A 20,126-nucleotide genomic window follows, 5' to 3' on the forward strand; every position below is an offset into this window, starting at 1 on the left:
GCTATAGTATAATAAGATGGGTGGTGTGCAGGGCCTGATTTCCAATTAGGCACAACAGGTAGGGGGCACTGGGCAGTGGGGGGTTGGTGGGAGGGTCTAGATGGGGCACTAGGCAGTTGTGGTGATGGAGCTGTGCGGAGGGGTGCCTAAAAGTAAAAGTGGCAGGGTCCCCCCGCTGCCCGCAGCAGTTCAGAGCTCCAAGCACCGCCGAGTGGCTAGGGCACCACTGTGTCTGCCCGCCGTGAGTGGCGGGGGACCCCCACTGTGCCTGAGCAGTGGAGGGACCCCACAGCTCAGAGCAACTGTGGGCGGGTGGTACCCCACAGCTCTGAGCCAGCGACAGGGGGGCCCCCTGCGGTTCTCAGCTGTTGCAGGCAATGTGGGGAGCTGGGGCTCCCATGTCTGCCCAGCCACCAGGTGTGCCTAGGGACACGAAAGGTGTAAATCCAGCCTTGGCGGAGTGAGTGCCTGGCAGGAAGGAGAGGTAATGAGATGATATCACTTAATAGTGTTCTTTTAACCCAGTTACATATCTCTCATTATACTTGTTGCTAGCACAGTTCTAGGAGTCAAGCAATCATGTGAGACTTTCAGCTTTCATTTAAAAGAAGTTGTTTCTAGCCCTTGTGGTTGCTGAGAAAAGCTTGACATGTGACTCAACTCCACCTTACCAGGACTAGATGACCTCCTGAGGTCCCTTCCAACCCTGATATTCTATGATTCTATGAATCAGGACAAGATTTAGGTCTTTATTTTTTTATTCTTCAAGGGTAAAATATATGGCAAATGAACGAAGCCAGAGTAAAGGTGCTCTGGTCCTTGTGAAACCATTGCAAGGCTGAAGGGTACAACACTCAGTCCCAGTTGTCCATCAGTAGGAATAAGGGAAACAGTAGACAGTTCTGGTCAGCAGGTCATGCCCATATTCAACACCGCTTTGCAGTAACCTATGGGGTGTTGCATAGGGGTTACAGTGCCCATTTGGCAGATTCTGTGTATGTTTGACCCCTGTGTAATCTATACACAGATTTTAAAGTGCTTTGGTGCTTTTTTCACCCTCGTAGTGTGTCCCAGGAATTGGATCTCAAACAACATGTTTCTCATGCATAAAACACTGATTTCCCACCTACATGAAATATTCTTCTGGGAAAAAATTCCCTGCACATAACAAATCAATAGGAATTGCGGCAACAGATATTTATTGCTACATCCCTAGTTATCAGGCTCCTTTTGTGTATGCATGATCAGTATTCTTAAAATCTAAGGGTGAAATCCTGGACCCACTGAAAACAATGTCAAAGCTCCAATTGACTTCAGTGAAGCCAGGACTTCATCCTAAAAGTTATTCATGGCATGGACTATGTAGATGGGGTCTAGCACATTGAGAAAGCTACAGGAAAACAAATAATAAATAGTAATAATAATTTTAAAAAGAGATTTTTTTCCCGGTGTTCATATTTGGCTTCCAAGCATTATCACAATTCTACCAGAAATAGTTTTTGTTTGTTCACTTACTTTTAGGTTTGACTTTGCATATGAAATATCCCCAATCTCACGGTAGAATATTCATGGGAGGAATAAATTCTCTACCAGCCATATAATTTTGTTTGAGGTTTGTGCCATTGTCATTAAAGCACAAGGGACTGAGATGGCTAGGATTGTATTATGTTTGTAATATCTCCTTCAGAGCATAGGAATTAAAGCAAGATAAGAATAATTTAATTTTGCCTTTGCCCCTGTCGTCAGGATGCTGCTGTTTTAACACACTCTAAAATGGGTTACATTTTGATCTTTTTCCCATCCTTTTTTATCCGTACTGAGAGTTTTTTCATGTTCTCTTGAAACAGCAGGGAATTCTGAATTCTGTACTTTTTTCACACCCAATTGCCTATCATACCAGTAGGAACTCTGCCTAATCTTGACAGACTAAGTAGGTGCTATTTTTTTTTTTTGGACACTGTTCCCCTCTCTACCTTGTACTTCATTTATTGTGGGGAAAAATAGAGGGGGAAAGGCTAAGTCTAAAGACTTTCAGTATGACAAAAAAGAGTCTTGGGGAGTGTATTGCAAGACTGTGTATACGAAAGCAGGTGTGATTTATCTGTCCCTATGGGTGCTCCATCATAGGATATGCACACACCTGTGCACTCGTGACTGGAGACTGTACAACAGAGTCCATGGGTCTGGGCCTGGGCCGAGCAGCCCCTCATGCTCCTGTACAAGGACATATAGAGAGGCATGGACCTGCCCCACTCAGTTTCTTCTCAGTTGCCAGCAGCTTGAGATAAAGCACTTGGTATCAACCGTTCTACAGCTTACTGCCAATTCTCACTTCCTGGGAATTTTTCTTTCTCAGAGTTTGTCGATGAGCTCAGATTACACCTGGCAGCTATCATGGCCTTCCGCTCACTCACTGAGGGCTTCTCAGTTTTTGTCCATCCTACCATGACCAGATTCATTAAGGATTTACATAATGTGTTCCCCCTGTACAGAACCCTGCTCCTACATGGGACCTTAATTTCATTCTCAGTTCCATAAAGAAACCTCTGTTGAAGCAGTGGCTTACCTGTTCTCTCCTCCATCTCTCCCTCAGGACCTCATTCCTTATAGCTATCACTTCAGCTAGATAAATGGCAGAATTCGGTGGGCTCATGGCAGACCCACTGTTCACTACCTTCTACAGGGACACAGTCACATTATGTCCCATCCTCATTTCCTCCCTAAGGTTTTCCAGAATACCATATTCATCAGAAAATCCATCCACCAATGTTCTATCCAGAGCCTCATGCCTCCAGAGACGAATCTAGCCTACACACACCTACATGTCAGAAGGGTTCTTGATCTCTATTTAAACAGAGCCACGGCCTTCAGTACCTCTCCCAAACTCTTTGTATCCTTTGCTGAAAGGAAGAAAGGGAAGCCCATTTCTATGCAAAGACTGTCACAATGGGTCTTGGGTTTCATCCTAAAATGCGATGAGACTGCAAGAATACAGCCTCCTCAGAGAGCGACAGCATGCACCACTAGGGCTTAGTCCACATCTATAGCCTTTCTGAAAGATGTTCCTATAGCAGTAATCTGCAGGTGTGCAACTTGGTTTTCTATCTGTACATTTGCCAAGCACACTATCTCACCTGCTTTTAGAGCTGACACAACATTTGGTGACTCAATCCTCTGATCTGCCTTGGATTTGCCTCCTCCATACCTGCCTTCGCATTGAGTTACTGCTTGGGAGTCTCCTTCCTGGAGCACCCGTAGGGACATAAAACCAAAGAAGGAGGAGAGGTTACTTACCTGTACAGTAACTTGGGTTCTTCCAGTTGTATTCCCCCCTATAAGTGCTCCATCTCCCTCCCTCCTTCCTACCCATCTGCTGCAGAGTCTCTGGCTTTGCAGTTGATCAGGAACTGAGTGGTGGCAGGTCCATGCCTCCCTATGTGCCCTTGTCTGAGAGCACAGAGAGCTGCTCTGGGCAGGCCTGGGCCCGCAGACACTGCTTTACTGTCTTGATTTGAGAGTGCACAGGTAGGCTCATGTCCTGTGTGGAGCACCCATAGAGACAAAACATCTCAATCTAAGTTACCGTACACGGAAATAACGCCCCCTTTCATTTGACATCATTTGGCACAAAGAGGAAACTAAAATTGAATGAATTATTGGCAATTTCAGCTTTTCAAAACATATATAATCTGTGTTAGAGAGGCACTATTTGTAGGAAACAATAGATGAAATCGCAGCCCCATTGAAGACTATGAGAATGTTGCCATTGTCTTCAAGAGAGCCAGCATTTCACTCTGTATTCAGTGAGCGTAGCCTCTCTTTCTGCACATATTTAGATTTTAATACATTTGCGTATTGGACTAGATTATTCAGTGAATGGTTTATTCAGATATATTTCAGCCTAGAGATTTCTCACAAACTCTTCGCTGTACTAGTTGCATGAGTATTTGCAATTTGCTATGTGCGCTCTGCAATTGTTCAGCTAAACAACAAGGAATTATTTTCTGCTTCCTCACTGAAGGATTCCCACCAAGACTTTTCAAGATGGTTGCGTAAATACTTCTAGAGGACAGACTCATGCGCATACCTCTTCATACAAATATTTGCCACACTTTCTCACCAAAATTAGTTGGCACCTACAGATGTTGGTCAAAGATAAATAGCGGGCTGTGGATATAGTCAAAGCAGATATGTGGGTTTTGTTAAAACAGATGTTCACAAATACTTTTTTGTGGTATTATCTTAGCTCCTAGCACTCCTGCTTCAACACTGGCTTTTTGCTTGTGATGAATTATGTCTCCAATGCATCTTTAAATTTTCATTAATAGCGTAGTAAATAATGGTAACAAGGGGTCAGTAGGTGTGCAGCACATCTGAATAACTGTGAAGGCTCAGCAGCAAGCCTGTTAGGTAAGAAGCCAGAAACAGGAAATATTTAGGAAAAGGAAACTGACTGTTTAAAAAATATACCTCTCTGAGCCAAGGACTTTTTTGTGATAAAACTTACTGGTCGCGTTTTAATATCTGACAACTTCCTATGTCAGCAGAAAAGCTTTGTTCATAGACTTTGAAAATATATAAAATAAGAGCCTTCTTTATTTGATATATTGCAAAAACTGTCAGGAATATACATCTTTCTGCTGTAGAGATAGGAATAAAAATAATTGAGAGTAAAATATAAACTTTGTCTGAATTACAAAATCAGTCAAACGTTGGCCTTGCCTTTCAGTCGGGTATCTTCATATATAAAATAATACATGGAAATCGTATTATAATAATCATGAACAACTGTTCACATGAAAATGAAGTTTTGGTTAACAGATGACACTTTAAAAGAGCTATTTAAAAACCGAGTTAAAAGTGCTTTCAAGTACTACATCCATTTGTGAGTCCCTCTGCCATTTTTGTGTCTTTGCAATCACATTTTCCTATTTTAAAAATTGTTTTTTCTCTCCCTATGATGAGTCACACAAACAAGAGAAAATAACTGCCTAGTATGGAAGAACAGTGAAACTTTCTGTTCACAAAGTGCTGTCAAATGCACAAAGTAAAAAGACTGGGAAAAATAGGAGGAAATAATTTTTTTTCTCTAATTTCTTTCAGTAATCTTAGGTGTCACTTGCAACAATATTACGCTTCAGACAGAAGTATGATTTTCAAATGGACTGTGTTTTTTTAAAGTCCAAATATACGTTTAATAGAGCAGTTACTTGTGTAAATAATGTTTAATATCAGTAAATATAACATAAAACAACTGTATAGGAATTAGAGTATTTCACTTTTAATAAATATATTTAGAGCTGATTCTATTTAGTTGTGGTTGATGGTGTATGTTCAATGTAGAATATCTATCTTTATAAATGAAAATTTAGCAGGGCCAATGTAGTCTTGCAGGAGTACCGCCAGCTTTTCTGGCGCCCTAGGCGGCAAAAGGTCCTGCTCCCAAAATGCCACCCCCGACAGAGGCGGCTGAAGGACCCGCCCTCGAAATGCTGCTGATGACCGCCTAGGTTGCCTAAAGGGTTGTGCCGGCCCTGTAGCCTTGGTATAAATAGGTCAAACTCTGAAATCAGTAGGTTTTTTCGGTGCACTCTGACAAGAGGGCAGAAGTTGGCCCAGTATGTATTTGAGAACTATAACTTTGGGTTATTAATATTTGGGGATGAGTTAGTATCTGTTCCAAAACCCACTGAAGTACCATCAGTCTTCCCTTTCGATCAGACCCCAATGAGGTTTGGAGCAATGCAAGTGGTTTTGCTTGTCTTAGTAGTTGACAGAAAGGTTTTCTCTTATGATGTGAGCATTAATAGACATACTCAATTTGATTTCAGAAGAGCAACAGGAGCTGGAGGCAGGAGGGAAGCATGAAAAAGTACCAAAGAGAAAAGATATTTGCAATGTGCTTTAGGGTTTTTACTGTATAATTCCATAAGCTTAACTGAAATGAATTTGTAAATATTTTCAAATGTTGCAAAGTGAGAGCAGGGTCTTGAGACACATGTACCCCTGAACTGTCTGGACCAGGGGTTCTCAAACTAGCGGTCATAACCCCTCAGGGGGGTCACAAGGTTATTACATGGGGGGTTGCCAGCTGTCAGCCTCCACCCCTAAACCCTGCTTGCCTCCAGCATTTATAATAGTGTTAAATACAAAAAAAGTGTTTTTAATTTATAAGGGAGGGTTACACTCATAGGTTTGATGTGTGAAAGGGGTCACCAATACAAAAGTTTGAGAAACACTGGTCTAGACTGCTGGAGTGTTAACCAGATGGAATCATGGTTGCAGAAGAGAAGCTATGGGAAATGCAAGGATTCAAGATTATAGACATTTTTACAAAGTATAAAGGTAACAGGCCCAACTCAGGAAAGAATCCCAAGCTAGCCTTCAGTTTTGCAAACCCCAGCATTGCATCTGCAGCTAATTGTGGGCATAAATGGCAGCATTTACACCTCTAGTTTATGGACACAGTCAGACAGACACATATGAATAATATTTTGTGTCCCCACAATTAGATTCAGGCATAACCGTACATCCACAAAATTTGAGGCTCTTTTTGAAAATAAGGCTCAGTGTCTGTATCTGCATATAATTTTACAAATATAAATCTTTGTCATTTTAAGAAAAATAGTTCATATATAAGTTTATTTACAGAACATTAAAATTAACCAATGCACTAAAACAAAATGCCTTTGATGTGGTAGTATATAGGACGGAGATAATCAAAAGCAGGACAATTTTATTTCAGTCCAGTAGTTTTATTTTAGCCCTTTTCTCCCTCCTGATTAACTCTTTAATCCATGCCATCCTTACTTCCCTGCTGCAAGACTTACTCACCCTGTTCCTCTTGGTCAGGGATATCTTCATCTGAGATTGTTCCCAGTTCCATCAAGTTCCAACCCTTATACTCCCAACAGCCCAGAAGCATTCTTGAAGAAAGTGGTTTATTATCTACTCTGACAACTGTATATCAGTGCCATGGCAAGTTAATTTGCGATTACCTGAGCTCTGGAGACCTTTGTGTGTAGGACCCTTGGCACTCTTACTTCCAGTTCAAAATCCTGGAAAGCCGCTGAAGTTATCCACTTTGGCTAACATTCGAGAAATCTTGGTGCTAAATCCATTTTTTTCTTTAATCTGGGAATTATCATGTAGCTTTCCTATTGTGTAAAACTCCAAGAAGGACAAAGGAGATGGGAAATATACCGTTGTCTGTGCATTTGCCACTCTCCTTCTGAAGTTTAGTATGGGATGAGGTTGGTGCAGTATTACAATTTATAGGAGCTTAACTAAACCTGAAATCTTGGCCTCTTTGAAATAAGCGTAGCCAGGATTTCATCCTAATATATATATTTTGCGTGACTTGTTCTGTGAACCTAGTTTGTTTGAATGCTGACTAGGTCTTCTGGTGGGCAAGTTTAAGTGTACTGTGATTTTATCCAGTCTGGAAATTATTGCAGCACAGGTAAACGGAGAGGATTTGCCATTGAAGCTTGTTAGCAGATTGTTGTTGCACCCATAAGGTATAATGTAAAGCAGGGGTAGGCAACCTGCGGCACACAAGCTGATTTTCAGTGGCACTCACGCTGCCTGGGTCCTGGCCACCGGTCCGGGGGGCTCTGCATTTTAATTTAATTTTAAATGAAGCTTCTTAAACATTTTTAAAACCTTATTTACTTTACATACAACAATAGTTTAGTTCTATATTATAGACTTATAGAAAGAGACCTTCTAAAAACATTAAAATGTATTACTGGCACCCTGTATTACTGGCATCCTCCTGAAAACTATTTTCTTCCTTATATTGTACCTCATGCTATTTTGAAGTTGTTATATTATTTTAGATAAAGTTCTCACACACACACAGCAGTTAGCAAAGAAATTGATTGTCCTATTAGGTAATCCAGGCTATTCCCCCTGCCAGAGTAGGGTATGTTCCCCAATAGTGTAGTATCAGTCAAATACTACAATTGGTTTACTTCTGGTAGTCTTGTTCTGTAGGTTGTTACAATTTAAGTTGACCATAAAAATACTGCATGCTGCCAACAACTTTATAATTCTCTGTATATGCTGTTCTAGCCATTATACACACGCATGCACACACACATGCCACAGCCTGTTGATTATTTGGGAAAACGTGTTATAAATAAAGCTGTAAGGCCAGATTCACTGAGACATCCCAGCACTGAAACTGGACATATTCTTTCAGAGCCAGCTTTAGCCAGTCAGTGGGCAAAGGGCAGACCCATCTAATATTCATGTAATTTTAGTGCTTGCAATTCTATTTATTTATTTTGAAGGTAGTGATAGGGGGTGCCATTCACAACTAATGAACCTTGTTTTTTAATAATAGGACAAAAGGCAGGAAGTTCATGCAGACAGCAATTGAGAGAAACCATTTCACAGGAAAGGACTCTCTACATTCCTCTTAAATATGATCAATAACTTCCCACTATTTGATTAAATTAATTCACCTAAAGGGTCATTTCCAGCTGCTTATTTTTTGACAAAAGTAAATAAATGACCAAACTTTCAGGCAAGTTAATATTTGATTTGCAGATAACTGCATACATATTGGATTTGAAGATTACTTTCCAGAGGACTGCATTAAAATTGCAAGACTTTTCCATTATCCCTAATAGTGGAACATGAAATTAGAAACTGGTTAATGGAAAGAAAAAAATTCTCAACTCTTGTCTGAAACTTCACATAAATTTCACTTTAAGTTAACAGTGTAGCTTTTCTCTCCTAAGTTCCAGGACTGGAAAGGTAGATATTAGACTCCAAAATCAGTGGGATTTAGACTCCTTTTACCATGCATTTTGTAATTAGATACAAGAAACAATCAAGTTATAATTCTGTCTTGGTTTCTTCATTAATTCTAGAAGGAAGCCGTAATCAAGGTCTTAGCTTGCTAATGGGCAAAACATCAAGATTCTAGGAGTTCTGGGAGTTCATAAAGGTTTTGTTTTAACTGTTGATACTTTTTTTCTTGGGGTTGTGTATCTGTGAGGGGGTGAGGTGCAGAATCGTTTTCTTCGTGTCTTAATGAAAAAAGGAGAAAAATATTACTCATAAAAATACTAACACAGTCGCTTCTGTGAAGCTTCACAACACTCCTCTTTCAGCGTACCTCACTACTGACCTGAAATAGCATTTTGTTCCACATCTTGGTCTTTCTTGGTTTCTTTTCAAAATGTAGTGAACTAGCTTTCCCATGTAACCGTTGGGACTGCCATCAGACAGCACCAAATAAATGTTGGTTTCTTTTACCATTTTTTTTTCTGTTTCTGAATACTGTCGCAAATGTTCTATCTTTTAAATGTTTCTTTGTAAAAAGTAATAGATAATTACACTGTTCTACAAAACCAAGGGGTTTTTTTTGACAAATAGAACACTGGTCTTTTGCTACTGGCAACACAACTCAAGTTAGCCTGCAGCTCCTAAGTCCAATAGGTTTTATGGCCTCTGACTAATACCTGATGGACATTTGTTGCGTATAGATGAGCCAGATGGCAAACATTTGTTACTTCTCAAAATACACAGGCAGTCTTCAGTACTGAAAGTAGAGATATGCATTATCACTAGAAGGCAGTACCCTTCCTGACATTACATTACTGGATCAGCTAATTTATGTTTCTCATTATTCTGCTTTCTAGATGGTATCACTTTCTGGGAAGTAATTCTGAAAATGGTCAAACAATTAGAAACCTTTATTAGGCGGTCACAAAGCTACCTGTGAGCGTGCGACCCATCCTGCTTTCAGCATAGCTTGATTTTTTCCAAGTCTATTTCTCTTGCTGTATTGGACTCAAATAATCAGTGTCCATAACATTTCAATGCTAGCGTGCTTCTTTTGTCTGTGGGTCCGCAATGAACAAAAAAAGATGTTATTTACTCTAGACTTGAAAGTGAAGGGGGGAAACATACTTGTTCTATAACAAAAAGCAATAAAATTTTACTTCTGATTACATGTGCCTTTGATAGAAATGTACATGGAACAATAATTCAGCAAGAAAAAACTTTTCAGAAATTGGAAATTAAATAGTTATCTTTCAAAAGCAATTATTTTTCTTGTTTAGACGTAGAAATCAATTAAATCTGAAATATAAATACCTTAGATTTTCTTAGTGATTTTTTTATATTGCAGTTCTTGTTCATAATGAGTTAATGAATGTTATAAACATATTACAGACATGAGTAGCATATGTAGTGGATATTTATAAGGACATCCGCAGAAAGCACGTAGGTGTTTATAAGCAATTGACTGACCTTTGGACTCTCTAACAATGTATAACAACTGATTCATTATTTATTGATGTATTTATTAATCTTTTATAAACAATTTATAAATGGAACACTCATATAAACCATAACCATTTATTTCATTTATCTGTAATAGCGTCTTCATTTTGAATGCTAGTGATTATAAGAAAACACCAATTAACTTTTCATGGTTCTCTTTTCTTTTTCCTAGGTTTATTAGAAAACAAGGTCTGGACAGGCTTTTCCTAGAATGTGATACACACATGTGGCGCCTTGGAGACCGGAAAATCCCAGAAGGAATCACTCTGGATGGAGGATCAGACTGGTTCCTATTGAACAGGAAGTTTGTGGAGTATGTCATCTTTTCCAGTGATGATCTGGTGACAAAGATGAAGAGGTTCTATTCGTATACTTTGCTTCCCGCTGAGGTGTGTGGATTTACAGAAGCCTCACTCTTCAGAGCTGTTGCTAAGCCTGATGCAAAGATCACTTAAGTCACTGGGATTCTCTGTGTTGACTTCAATGGGTTTTGGATTGGGCTCTATGTATGCTAACAGAAAGTAATTTTACAATGATTAAACCTTTTGATGTTTCAACTACTTTTTTTTCCTTTGGTTGGTTAATTACATTATGAACCAGTTAAACTATTACAGAGTAAACAAAACTTCAAGTTTCCTTTGTTTACAAATGTCCTTCTATAAAGAATTTCAAAAACCAATAGGGATGGAGACCCATATCCGTAAGTAGCTTTCCTCATCGTATCCATCCCTCTTATTTAAAAAAAAAATTAAGAACTTTAAAATGAAAGATCTGCAAACAAAGATTTATTGTTCAATTCAAAACTCAGCTGGAAGGCACAGTCACACATATTCTAGATCACTCAGAAATCACTCCAGCTCTAAGTGATGCAGAAGGAAGTGCAGACTAGAATTTGTTTCAGTCAAACATGTAGCAGTTTGTCAGGATGGGTGTGTGTTATCTTCAGATAGAGCACATAGTCTGGCATTTTCACAGCGGCTATTACACACCTGCCCTGTCAGGTACATTGCTCCCATGGGTTGTCAGACTCTTTCTCCAAGGTACTAACGTGCTCTATATGTTCCCGAGTATCTGTGAGGAAGGCTAACCTGATGACTATCTTTTAATGATATCCGCCTTCCTCGGTGGTGGCACGTGAGTCTTTGGTGGATCAATGAGATCAATCTTGCAAATATAAACCTTTTGTCATTCAGTTGAGCACAGTGGTTCTCATAATTTGATGGTGTTTATTATTCCACACACGTTAAATAATCTCCCTTTAATCCTATTTCTGCTAAAATTCACTTCTTCTCTCAACTCTGATAACCTTTTCATCCATTATCTTGCAGAGAATTTCTGTATCATTATGAAAGGATACAGGGCAATGAGTAATTGGGTAGTAGGTTTTTTTTTTCCTCGCTTGACTGGGAATGTATGCCTTTATGGGTTTAACCAGACAATTCAAGCGTAAAATCCATATTCACTGGGTTGTCATTTAACATTAAAAAAGGGTAGGGGATTATTTGGGGGTCAGCCATGCTAATGCTATGTCATTTATTTATAGATCATGCTATAGCAGTTTTTAAAGACAAGCCACTGCTCCTAAAAATCATCTTTTGCAGAGCTAAATTTGATCGTTTTGTACTGCTGCCCTTCACAAGGTTTTCTTATGCTAGGTCCATATGTAACTTCTAAAAATCATTCTGCCTTTGCTGACCTGTTAACCTGCTACATCGGTCCCCATTACACAGGATTTATGTAATAGCTGAAATTATGATGACATAATTAGGAGAACCCAATAGGAATTCCTTGCTGCCTTGAGTCAGCAAATAAAGACTTACAATTTCAGTAGTAATTGCAGGAGACAGAATGTCCTTCTGGTAGCTGGGGTGAACGTTATTTTTCTGTATGAGATCACTCGGCTACCAGCACATTACAAGTAATCTTTGGTCTCTTGAGGTAGACAGACTAACAGAAGAGTTGATTACGAGACTGTTTGTTTTTCCATCAGTAATGGTGGTGGAAGATACAGGCTGAGAGTTATCATAGAAAACGCTTTGAAATTTATCATCAACGTGTCTCCAAGGAAAACAGTTATGAGCATAGTAGACCATAGAGTAACTTTGAAGACAAAATAATAGGGATCCCTTGAAGCAGGAATTTTTCGGACAATTGAAATAAATACAGCGCAGTAATGAGATGGTCTAGACAGTATTTGGTCCTGCCATGAGGGCAGGGGACTGGACTTGATGACCTCTCGAGGTCCCTTCCAGTCCTAGAGTCTATGAGTCTATGAGTCTATGAGAATGGTGCCTTTCAGTTTCAGGATCACAAAGTCAGTCATTCCAGAGGTCTAAAATGCTAGAACGCCTGCGGCCAATCAGCCTTTTGTAGTATGGCTTCACCCCAGACTTGATGATTGTTTGCCTGTGTCTGCACTGTGCTATGCTCTCTATCCTATAGAGGAGGGACCAAGGCAAAGCTGCAAGGGAAGGTAACTCTCTTCATTCTAGGGAGGATAGTCCAGGTCGGTCAAGGTTCAGGACTGTAGGCTGGTTTTCTGAGCTGAAAGTGAAGATGAAAACAGATGTCCGAGGAGCTGAATGTACTGAATTGTTATTTTCTTGCAGTCTTTCTTTCATACTGTCCTGGAAAATAGCCCTCACTGTGTCTCCATGGTGGACAACAATTTGCGCATCACTAACTGGAACCGTAAACTGGGCTGCAAATGTCAGTACAAGCACATTGTTGATTGGTGTGGCTGCTCTCCTAATGATTTCAAACCAGCGGACTTCCACAGATTTCAGGTAAGTCAGCTCTCTGCTCACCATGTGTCAGGTGGGCTGGTTTTTCACTTCTCTATCTCTTTGGTGTTGGGAAGCAGTCTAATTTCATGGCTATGGATTCAGGTTATGATGGAAGAATCTGTTTTCACTTTTTAAAAAGGAAGATTCTGACCCTCCTGGCTGAAGGGGAAAAGCTTGATAATGTGACCTGAGTGAACCCTGAAGGCTCAAAAGGCAAATTAAAGGACTCTTAACATTTGTAATTATAATTTTTAAAGTCATGATTTGTAAGGTTAATCTTATGATTTTGGGGGTTTGACATTTGGTTTTTGGACACTTGGAGTTGGCAAAACTGCAGTATAGGAACCTTAAGATGTTTGATTTCTCCCTTATGCTACACTAGGTAGGGAGGCATACAAGTGCAACATTAGATAGGCAGTAAGTGTGATTGGGCTCTGGGCTGTAATAGGCCTGAGTGCTTGGTACTAATAATAAATTACGGTGTGTTGCATGAAGCCAGATGTTACAGTTTGTATCTTTTCAAGCATTTCCCCATGCAAGGGGGCAGTGAACCACACATGAGAGAGAGGCAGCTCTTGGGCTAGGGACCAGGTTATCAAATCTGCAGTTCATCCATCCTCCAGTCCCTGCAAGTTTCCTTGCGCAAAGCCTGTTTACTCAGGCTTTTTGTAGGGCAGGTTGCAATACCTCATGAAGCATAAATGACAGCCAGTCTGAAACAGAGACCTTGTTTCTGTTGAAATATACTATATCCCAAGCATGGCTAATGTCAGTGACAGAGGCACTCACAAAAATGCTGAACAAGGCATTTACCCTAAAAGAGCTTCTTTGACACACCCAGGCATCCCAGACTCTGACCCAGTAAAGAGTCCAGCAAAGAATAAGTAAAAAAAGCCTCGATAAACTAGAGAGAATCAGCAGAGTCTGACCCATCTCCAAGCTACAAAATATGCATTAGCCACATTTCAGGGAATAATCAGGCAAACTGAGCAGTAAAAGCTCAGAAATCACAAGCCGCAATATGCGGAAAAGGCGACTTCTGACATATGCCTGATAAGAGAGTGCCTGAAATACGCATTTCACCACAAACATCACTCACAATTCCCAAAGAAATACAAAGTGTGTGACAGAGGGAGGGAATATCAGAGGGGAAGCACATGATCTGAGCAGTCGTAGAGTGAAAAAGAATTTCTTATTATAAGATCTGTAGCACCTTTGAACTCTACCACTCCCCAAAGCTGGTACACAAAACCTGAACAAGATCAAATAAAGCCAGTCTGAAAGCTAACAAAGTAGAATTAAGAAGTGTATAACTACTAATACATCCAAAACTCTGTATAGTACAAAGCAGGAAGTTTAAAAGGGACTGATCAAAACCTAAGAGCCTCTGTCATTGATGGCACCTCTCCCAGAAGCCTGTTAACACTTGGAAACAGCAAATTTATACATATAAACTATACAGCTAAATAATCGTTTTTCAGCCTTTTTATAGCCAATCTCCCTGTCCTTCTCAGAGCCCTACCAGGAATTGTGAAACGTATAACCTAACAGAAGTCATGTTTAGCTGACACTGTTTAAAATTCTGTTCTGGCTCCTCTTCTGGGCTTCTGCACTTCTACATCTGCATATTCTTTGCTCTCTGTTTGACCTCTTATAAGTTGTTCTAGTACTGCAGGGGATCCATGTCTCATGCTGACTGCTCATCATGAAAAGTTTGCTCCATCTCCCCAGCACACAGTGAGTCATCACATGCAGGAGAGATGGAGCTGGCTCTCAGCGTGGGAATTGGTCTGTCCCGAGTGCTCTTCACAAACTACTTTGTACAGATTGGCTGTACTGCATTGTGCTTAATTGGTCTCCATGTAAGTTAACATGACAAAATCACTCCTCACCCATCCCTCTTTACCTTTTATCTGTATCTAGTGGCCTAATTAGATACAATAGGCCATGTTCTGTTTTCACTGCCAGCAGTTTTTTACCTGGGGAGCATGCACTGATTTGGATGGAATAAATCCTGACTTATACAAGTGTCAGTGAAGTGGATAATCAGGCTATATATATGTGTGTGTCCTCGAAGAGTTCATTGTCTGGGTTGATTCACTGACGAAAAAAATTAAAGACACATGTTTAAAGAAGGAAGAAATGCAGAAAAGGGAAACAGCTACTCCGGACAGCTCATTGTCTTATGTTCCCCCACTGAGGTTCCCTTTTGTCCCCTCTTTGGCTGGGTCAGGTAACCTTACTGCACTTTGTGAAGGATACGATTGATTTTTCTGTTATTTTCCTTGTTTTCTGCCAAATAGGCACATGTGAATAACAAGAACTTGGTGTTCTCTGCATCCAGGCCTTCTCATTCCCTCACCACTGCAATTAAACTATAGGGGTCTCTGGCAAGGGAGACAGAAGAGTTCTCCCACTCAGTAGGGAGTGGCTGTCTTTTGCGGGACTTGGCAACAGCCCATTCCAGGAGAGCCAGTGCAGCTGGGCAGCAGTCATACTCTCTAATAAAAAAAGAAACCCCTCAAATGAACACTTGCTAGTGCAGAAGCCATTGTCTTTGGAAATACAGAGGGTGGAGACTTCAGGAAGCAGTAAACATTGGTTAGGTATCTTTGGTTCCTCTCATTTATTGACCAGTGAGGATAAATCATCCTGAAGCCAATCCTGAAGGAAACTGCAATTTAATATCTCTCTCTCTCATTCTATCTTCTTTGTGTCAATATAGTGAGCTAGATATGTACTGTTCTCAGGAAGATGGCAAGGTGGCTTTAAGGCATTTATTTGCCTCCAGGATTCTGCCTGCTTTGGGAGCTTGTCGAGCACCTGAAGTAAGCTTGGTGAGTCCTAGGGGTGCTCTAATTTAAAGCAGACTGCTGTGCAACCCTCTTTAGACCGAAGACCTAGTTCTTTGGCCAGTCTCTCTCCCACACCTTCCTTTTTATCCATCCATCACAGCCCTATGCTGGGGGGGGCTGAGTATCCCAACCTTGTTCTGTTGCGGGACATCATATAAAGACCAGAACATGATCCTGAATCCAACCAATATTAACTATGTCCTGTCACAGCGCAAAACTCTTGCCCCATTTGTGGAAGAAGATAACAGCAATGGAATATAAATCTGTAGCTTCCGGACATCTCATGCTCTCTTTTGCAAGCCCATCTCTCTCTCTTCTCCACCCTTTTCCACAGACCCATCTGTATTGTATAGACTTTATCTTTGTGACCGCTAATCACCATGCTTCTTTGCCCCACTGACCTGCCCTGTATGGGTAGTACTAGCTTATTACTTCACATTCCAAAACATTTAAACCCACTTGGGACATTTAATTAATTGGCTGAAGCAGGTGATGGAAAAAACTGTGCTTTTCCCAATATAGCTTATTTTACTTGGGGGCTGGAGGAGGGCTCCAGTAACTTATACCAGCAAAAGTGCAGTTTTGCTGGCATAAACTTTTGTCCACACTACTAGCCCTCTGCCAGTTACAGTACACTAGTATAGCTATACTGGCAAAGCGCTCCTTGTATTGACCTGGCCTCACTCTGTCTTTTCCCGAATTAGATACGAAAGGACAGGATTAAACAGAATGAGAACCCAAAAAAGCAAGAGCTGTGTTGAGGATCATTGAACTTGTAGAGTTATAAAGGAGCTGTAATTTTCCACACCAAGTTCTTCCATCCCCTTCTAAAATGATTTCAAGCTAACTGACTAGCTATCCACGTACACTACTTTAAAATCCAAATAGATCCTGGAAATAGCCTCTTCTATTACTAGAAAGATTACAGCGTTTTTTCCTTAAAATTTCTGTTTTTCCTTTAATTTGATTAGCTTTCAGACAGGCATTGACTGTAACTTGCTTGCATTTAAATCCCCTAAACTGGTTAGCATATTCCTCTCATTTATATTTGATGAAATTCAGGAAGAGAAGATTGTTCATTTAGGGTTTCATGCAATGGTAACATGTTCCCTAAACTTTCTGTGTGTGCTCTACTACACTTTAGTGTGATGCTGATAGAAAGCCTTTCAATAAGTGCACTTGAAAAATATTGTCTTGATCTGGAAACCATTATTGAGCTTCTTCTTTAGTCTAATATCATACTGCATCCTAGCTGGTAGTTGCTCGCTTATTTCTGATTGCAAAAAACCTTGTTCTAAAAGGGTGCAATCCACTCCTGTACAGAGGGTCAGCACAGAGCCTGTGCACCGCTTAAGACCCACATAATTTTAAGGTCTTAAATGGGACTTAAGTGTTGTATAGATCTTGTACTAGCTCTGTGCACAAGGATGAGTTTGAACAAAAAAAAACTAAGCAGGGGCGGCTCTAGACATTTCGCCATCCCAAGCACGGTGGCATGCCACAGGGGGCGCTCTGCCGGTCGCTGGTCCTGCAGCTCCGGTGGACCTCCCGCAGGTGTGCCTGCGGAGGGTCCGCTGGTCCCGCAGCTCTAGCAGACCCACTGAAGCCGTGTGGGACCAGCGGACCCTCCGCAGGCATGCCTGCAGGAGGTCCACCAGAGCCACGGGACCAGCGGACCCTCCAAAGAACGCCTGCAGGAGGTCCACGGGAGCCACCTGCCGCCCTCCTGGCGACCGGCAGAGCGCTCCCCGCGGCATGCCGCCCCAAGTACGCACTTGGCGTGCTGGGGCCTGGAGCCGCCCTGGAAATAAGGAATGCTTGTAAACAAAGAGTTTCTATATATTTTTATTATTGTGCATAATACTGGTCTTCCTGAATGAAATAACCCACCAGGTACCCTCAATGACAAGTACAAAACTTCATGATACCAGTTATGTCTTGCAAACAACAGGTAGTGAATTGGCCTTTAGCAATGTCATTATAATAGGCAAATTCATCCTGGAAGTCAATGGGGTTACACCTGGGATGAATCTGGCCCAGTGAGTCGTACAATCCTGTTAAAAAATTTTCCACATACTCTGACAAGAAGGAATTACTCAAAAATGCAAAATCTTTGGCCACAACAGCTTGTTTTTATAGATCAAAGCAAAGCAAACAGTGGGCTATTCATCCCCACTCTTCATTTCTCTGTGCCTGGCTCATATCTGAGTACCCTTGGGAGAACAGTGTACTTTGTCCATCTGGGTAAGGGTCACTAGGTTTGACCTCTTTAGGATTTTTATTTTATGTAGAACTCCCTGAGATAAATCAAGGTGACCCCTCTGATATCCTTTGCCCATCTTTGATCACTGATCCGATAGACATTATTCTTGGCCTGAGTTGTCTGTCTGCTCTGAGACTGACTACTGTAAGACAGCAATTTAAGCTAAAGGAAATAGTCTCCTCTTCCCATTTTTTTTTCTGTATTAGTATTATTATTTATTTGTTTATATTGCAGTACTGTATAGAGGCCCCAGACATGATCAGACCAGGGTGCTAGGCATTGTACATATCTGTTGGGAAAGAAATGGTTGTCTTATCAAGAGTTTATGATCTAAGTAGACAAGATAGACAAAGAATGAGAGAAGAAACAAGGGCACAGAGAGGCAGGGGCGGCTCTAGGGATTTTGCCACCCCAAGCACGGCAGGCAGGCTGCCTTCCGCGGCTTGCCTGCGGAAGGTCCGCTGGTCCTGTAGCTTCGGACCTCCCGCAGGCATGCCTGCGGGAGGTCCGAAGCCGTGGGACCAGCGAACCCTCCGCAGGCAAGCCGCCGAAGGGAGCCTGCCTGCTGCCCTCGCAGCGACCGGCAGAGCGCCCTCTGCAGCTTGCCGCCCCAAGCGCGCGCTTCGCGTGCTGGGGCCTGGAGCTGCCCCTGCAGAGAGGTGATATGACTTACCCAAGGTCACACAGCAGTTCAGTGGTAGAGCTGCTATTCACCAGGTCACGCTGCACCTTTTCTGTGACCCACTAATACAGCTATATGTCACAGATGACATTTTGGTTCACTTAACGAAGTTACCTACCAGGTTCTAAGGGAATGATACATCCAGTGTGTTCACCTTTCTGTGTATAAAAGAAGCGCATTGTCTAAATCTCGGAGTTGACAAGCCTATTTCTTGCAATTATTGGTGATAGATTTCTATTTCACTGTTTCACTCTCTAGAGTGTATTCACACTTTTTATCTGTCTGCTATCTCCTATTCTTAGAGGAAACAAATTTAAATAGTCTCTGCAAAGGGAAAGCCAAACCCAAGTAAGCAGCAGACTCTCGATTTTTAGCTCTTCCACATGTTCCACTATCCCTTTCCCCAGTAGACTTCAAATCCTTTTCTTATGCAATGGCCACAGTCTTGTTGTAATTCTTATCTTTCTCTCTTCCTGCTGATTGTCATGTCCTGTCTTTATTTAGATTATAAACTCTTCGGGGTGGGAATCTTGTCTTCTATAGATTCTTTAAAGTACCCTTCTGTGAGCTGTAAAACCAAATATTTAGAATAAAATTCTGTCTGGCCCTGGACAGGTAAACAGAAGGCTCAAGGATAGGCCAAGAAGTTTCTCCTTTTGTGCACTAGCACAGGGACCTTCTGCAATATGGTTGGAGGAAAGCACAGATTTTTATATAACACTTACTCTATCTCCAGCACTATTGCTTAACTTGTCTGTGGACATGGGTAAATGCTGCTTACATCCTTAACTTCAGCCTGTTGCTTAGAACAAGATGTTTGTGACTGGAAATGGGAACTAACTCTAAGGTATTTTTTCTTTCGTATCAACACAGCAAACCGCCAGGCCAACGTTCTTTGCCCGCAAATTTGAAGCCGTGGTGAATCAAGAAATCATCGGCCAGTTGGACTATTATTTGTATGGTAACTACCCCTCTGGCACGCCAGGACTCAGGTCGTACTGGGAGAATATATATGATGAGCCCGACGGCATCCATAGCCTCAGTGATGTCCTTCTGACCATGTATCACTCATTTTCCCGCTTGGGCCTAAGGAGAGCTGAGACGTCATTGCACACTGATGGAGACAACAGCTGCCGGTTAGTTTGAAACTTCTTCTTTTTCCCTGCAAAAGCAGGAGTCTTAGAGGTACAGGGCCTGATCCAAAGACCAGTGAGGATCCCCACTGACTTCAGTGAGCT

The 20,126-nt window shown here is 41.3% G+C and overlaps 1 protein-coding gene across 1 annotated transcript in view; it reads left to right on the top strand.

The window, feature by feature from the left end:
• The window catches only part of XYLT1 (xylosyltransferase 1), a 347,177-nt gene that overhangs the window by 282,481 nt on the left and 44,570 nt on the right, over positions 1 to 20,126 (top strand). The window contains exons 7-9 of the mRNA XM_030578349.1: positions 10,475 to 10,691; positions 12,912 to 13,088; positions 19,762 to 20,024. Of these exons, the coding sequence (XP_030434209.1) occupies positions 10,475 to 10,691; positions 12,912 to 13,088; positions 19,762 to 20,024 (657 nt within the window). The remainder of the gene's footprint in view (positions 1 to 10,474; positions 10,692 to 12,911; positions 13,089 to 19,761; positions 20,025 to 20,126) is intronic.

The sequence above is a fragment of the Gopherus evgoodei genome, chromosome 10 (assembly GCF_007399415.2).
Source record: "Gopherus evgoodei ecotype Sinaloan lineage chromosome 10, rGopEvg1_v1.p, whole genome shotgun sequence".
NCBI classification, from domain to species: domain Eukaryota; kingdom Metazoa; phylum Chordata; order Testudines; family Testudinidae; genus Gopherus; species Gopherus evgoodei.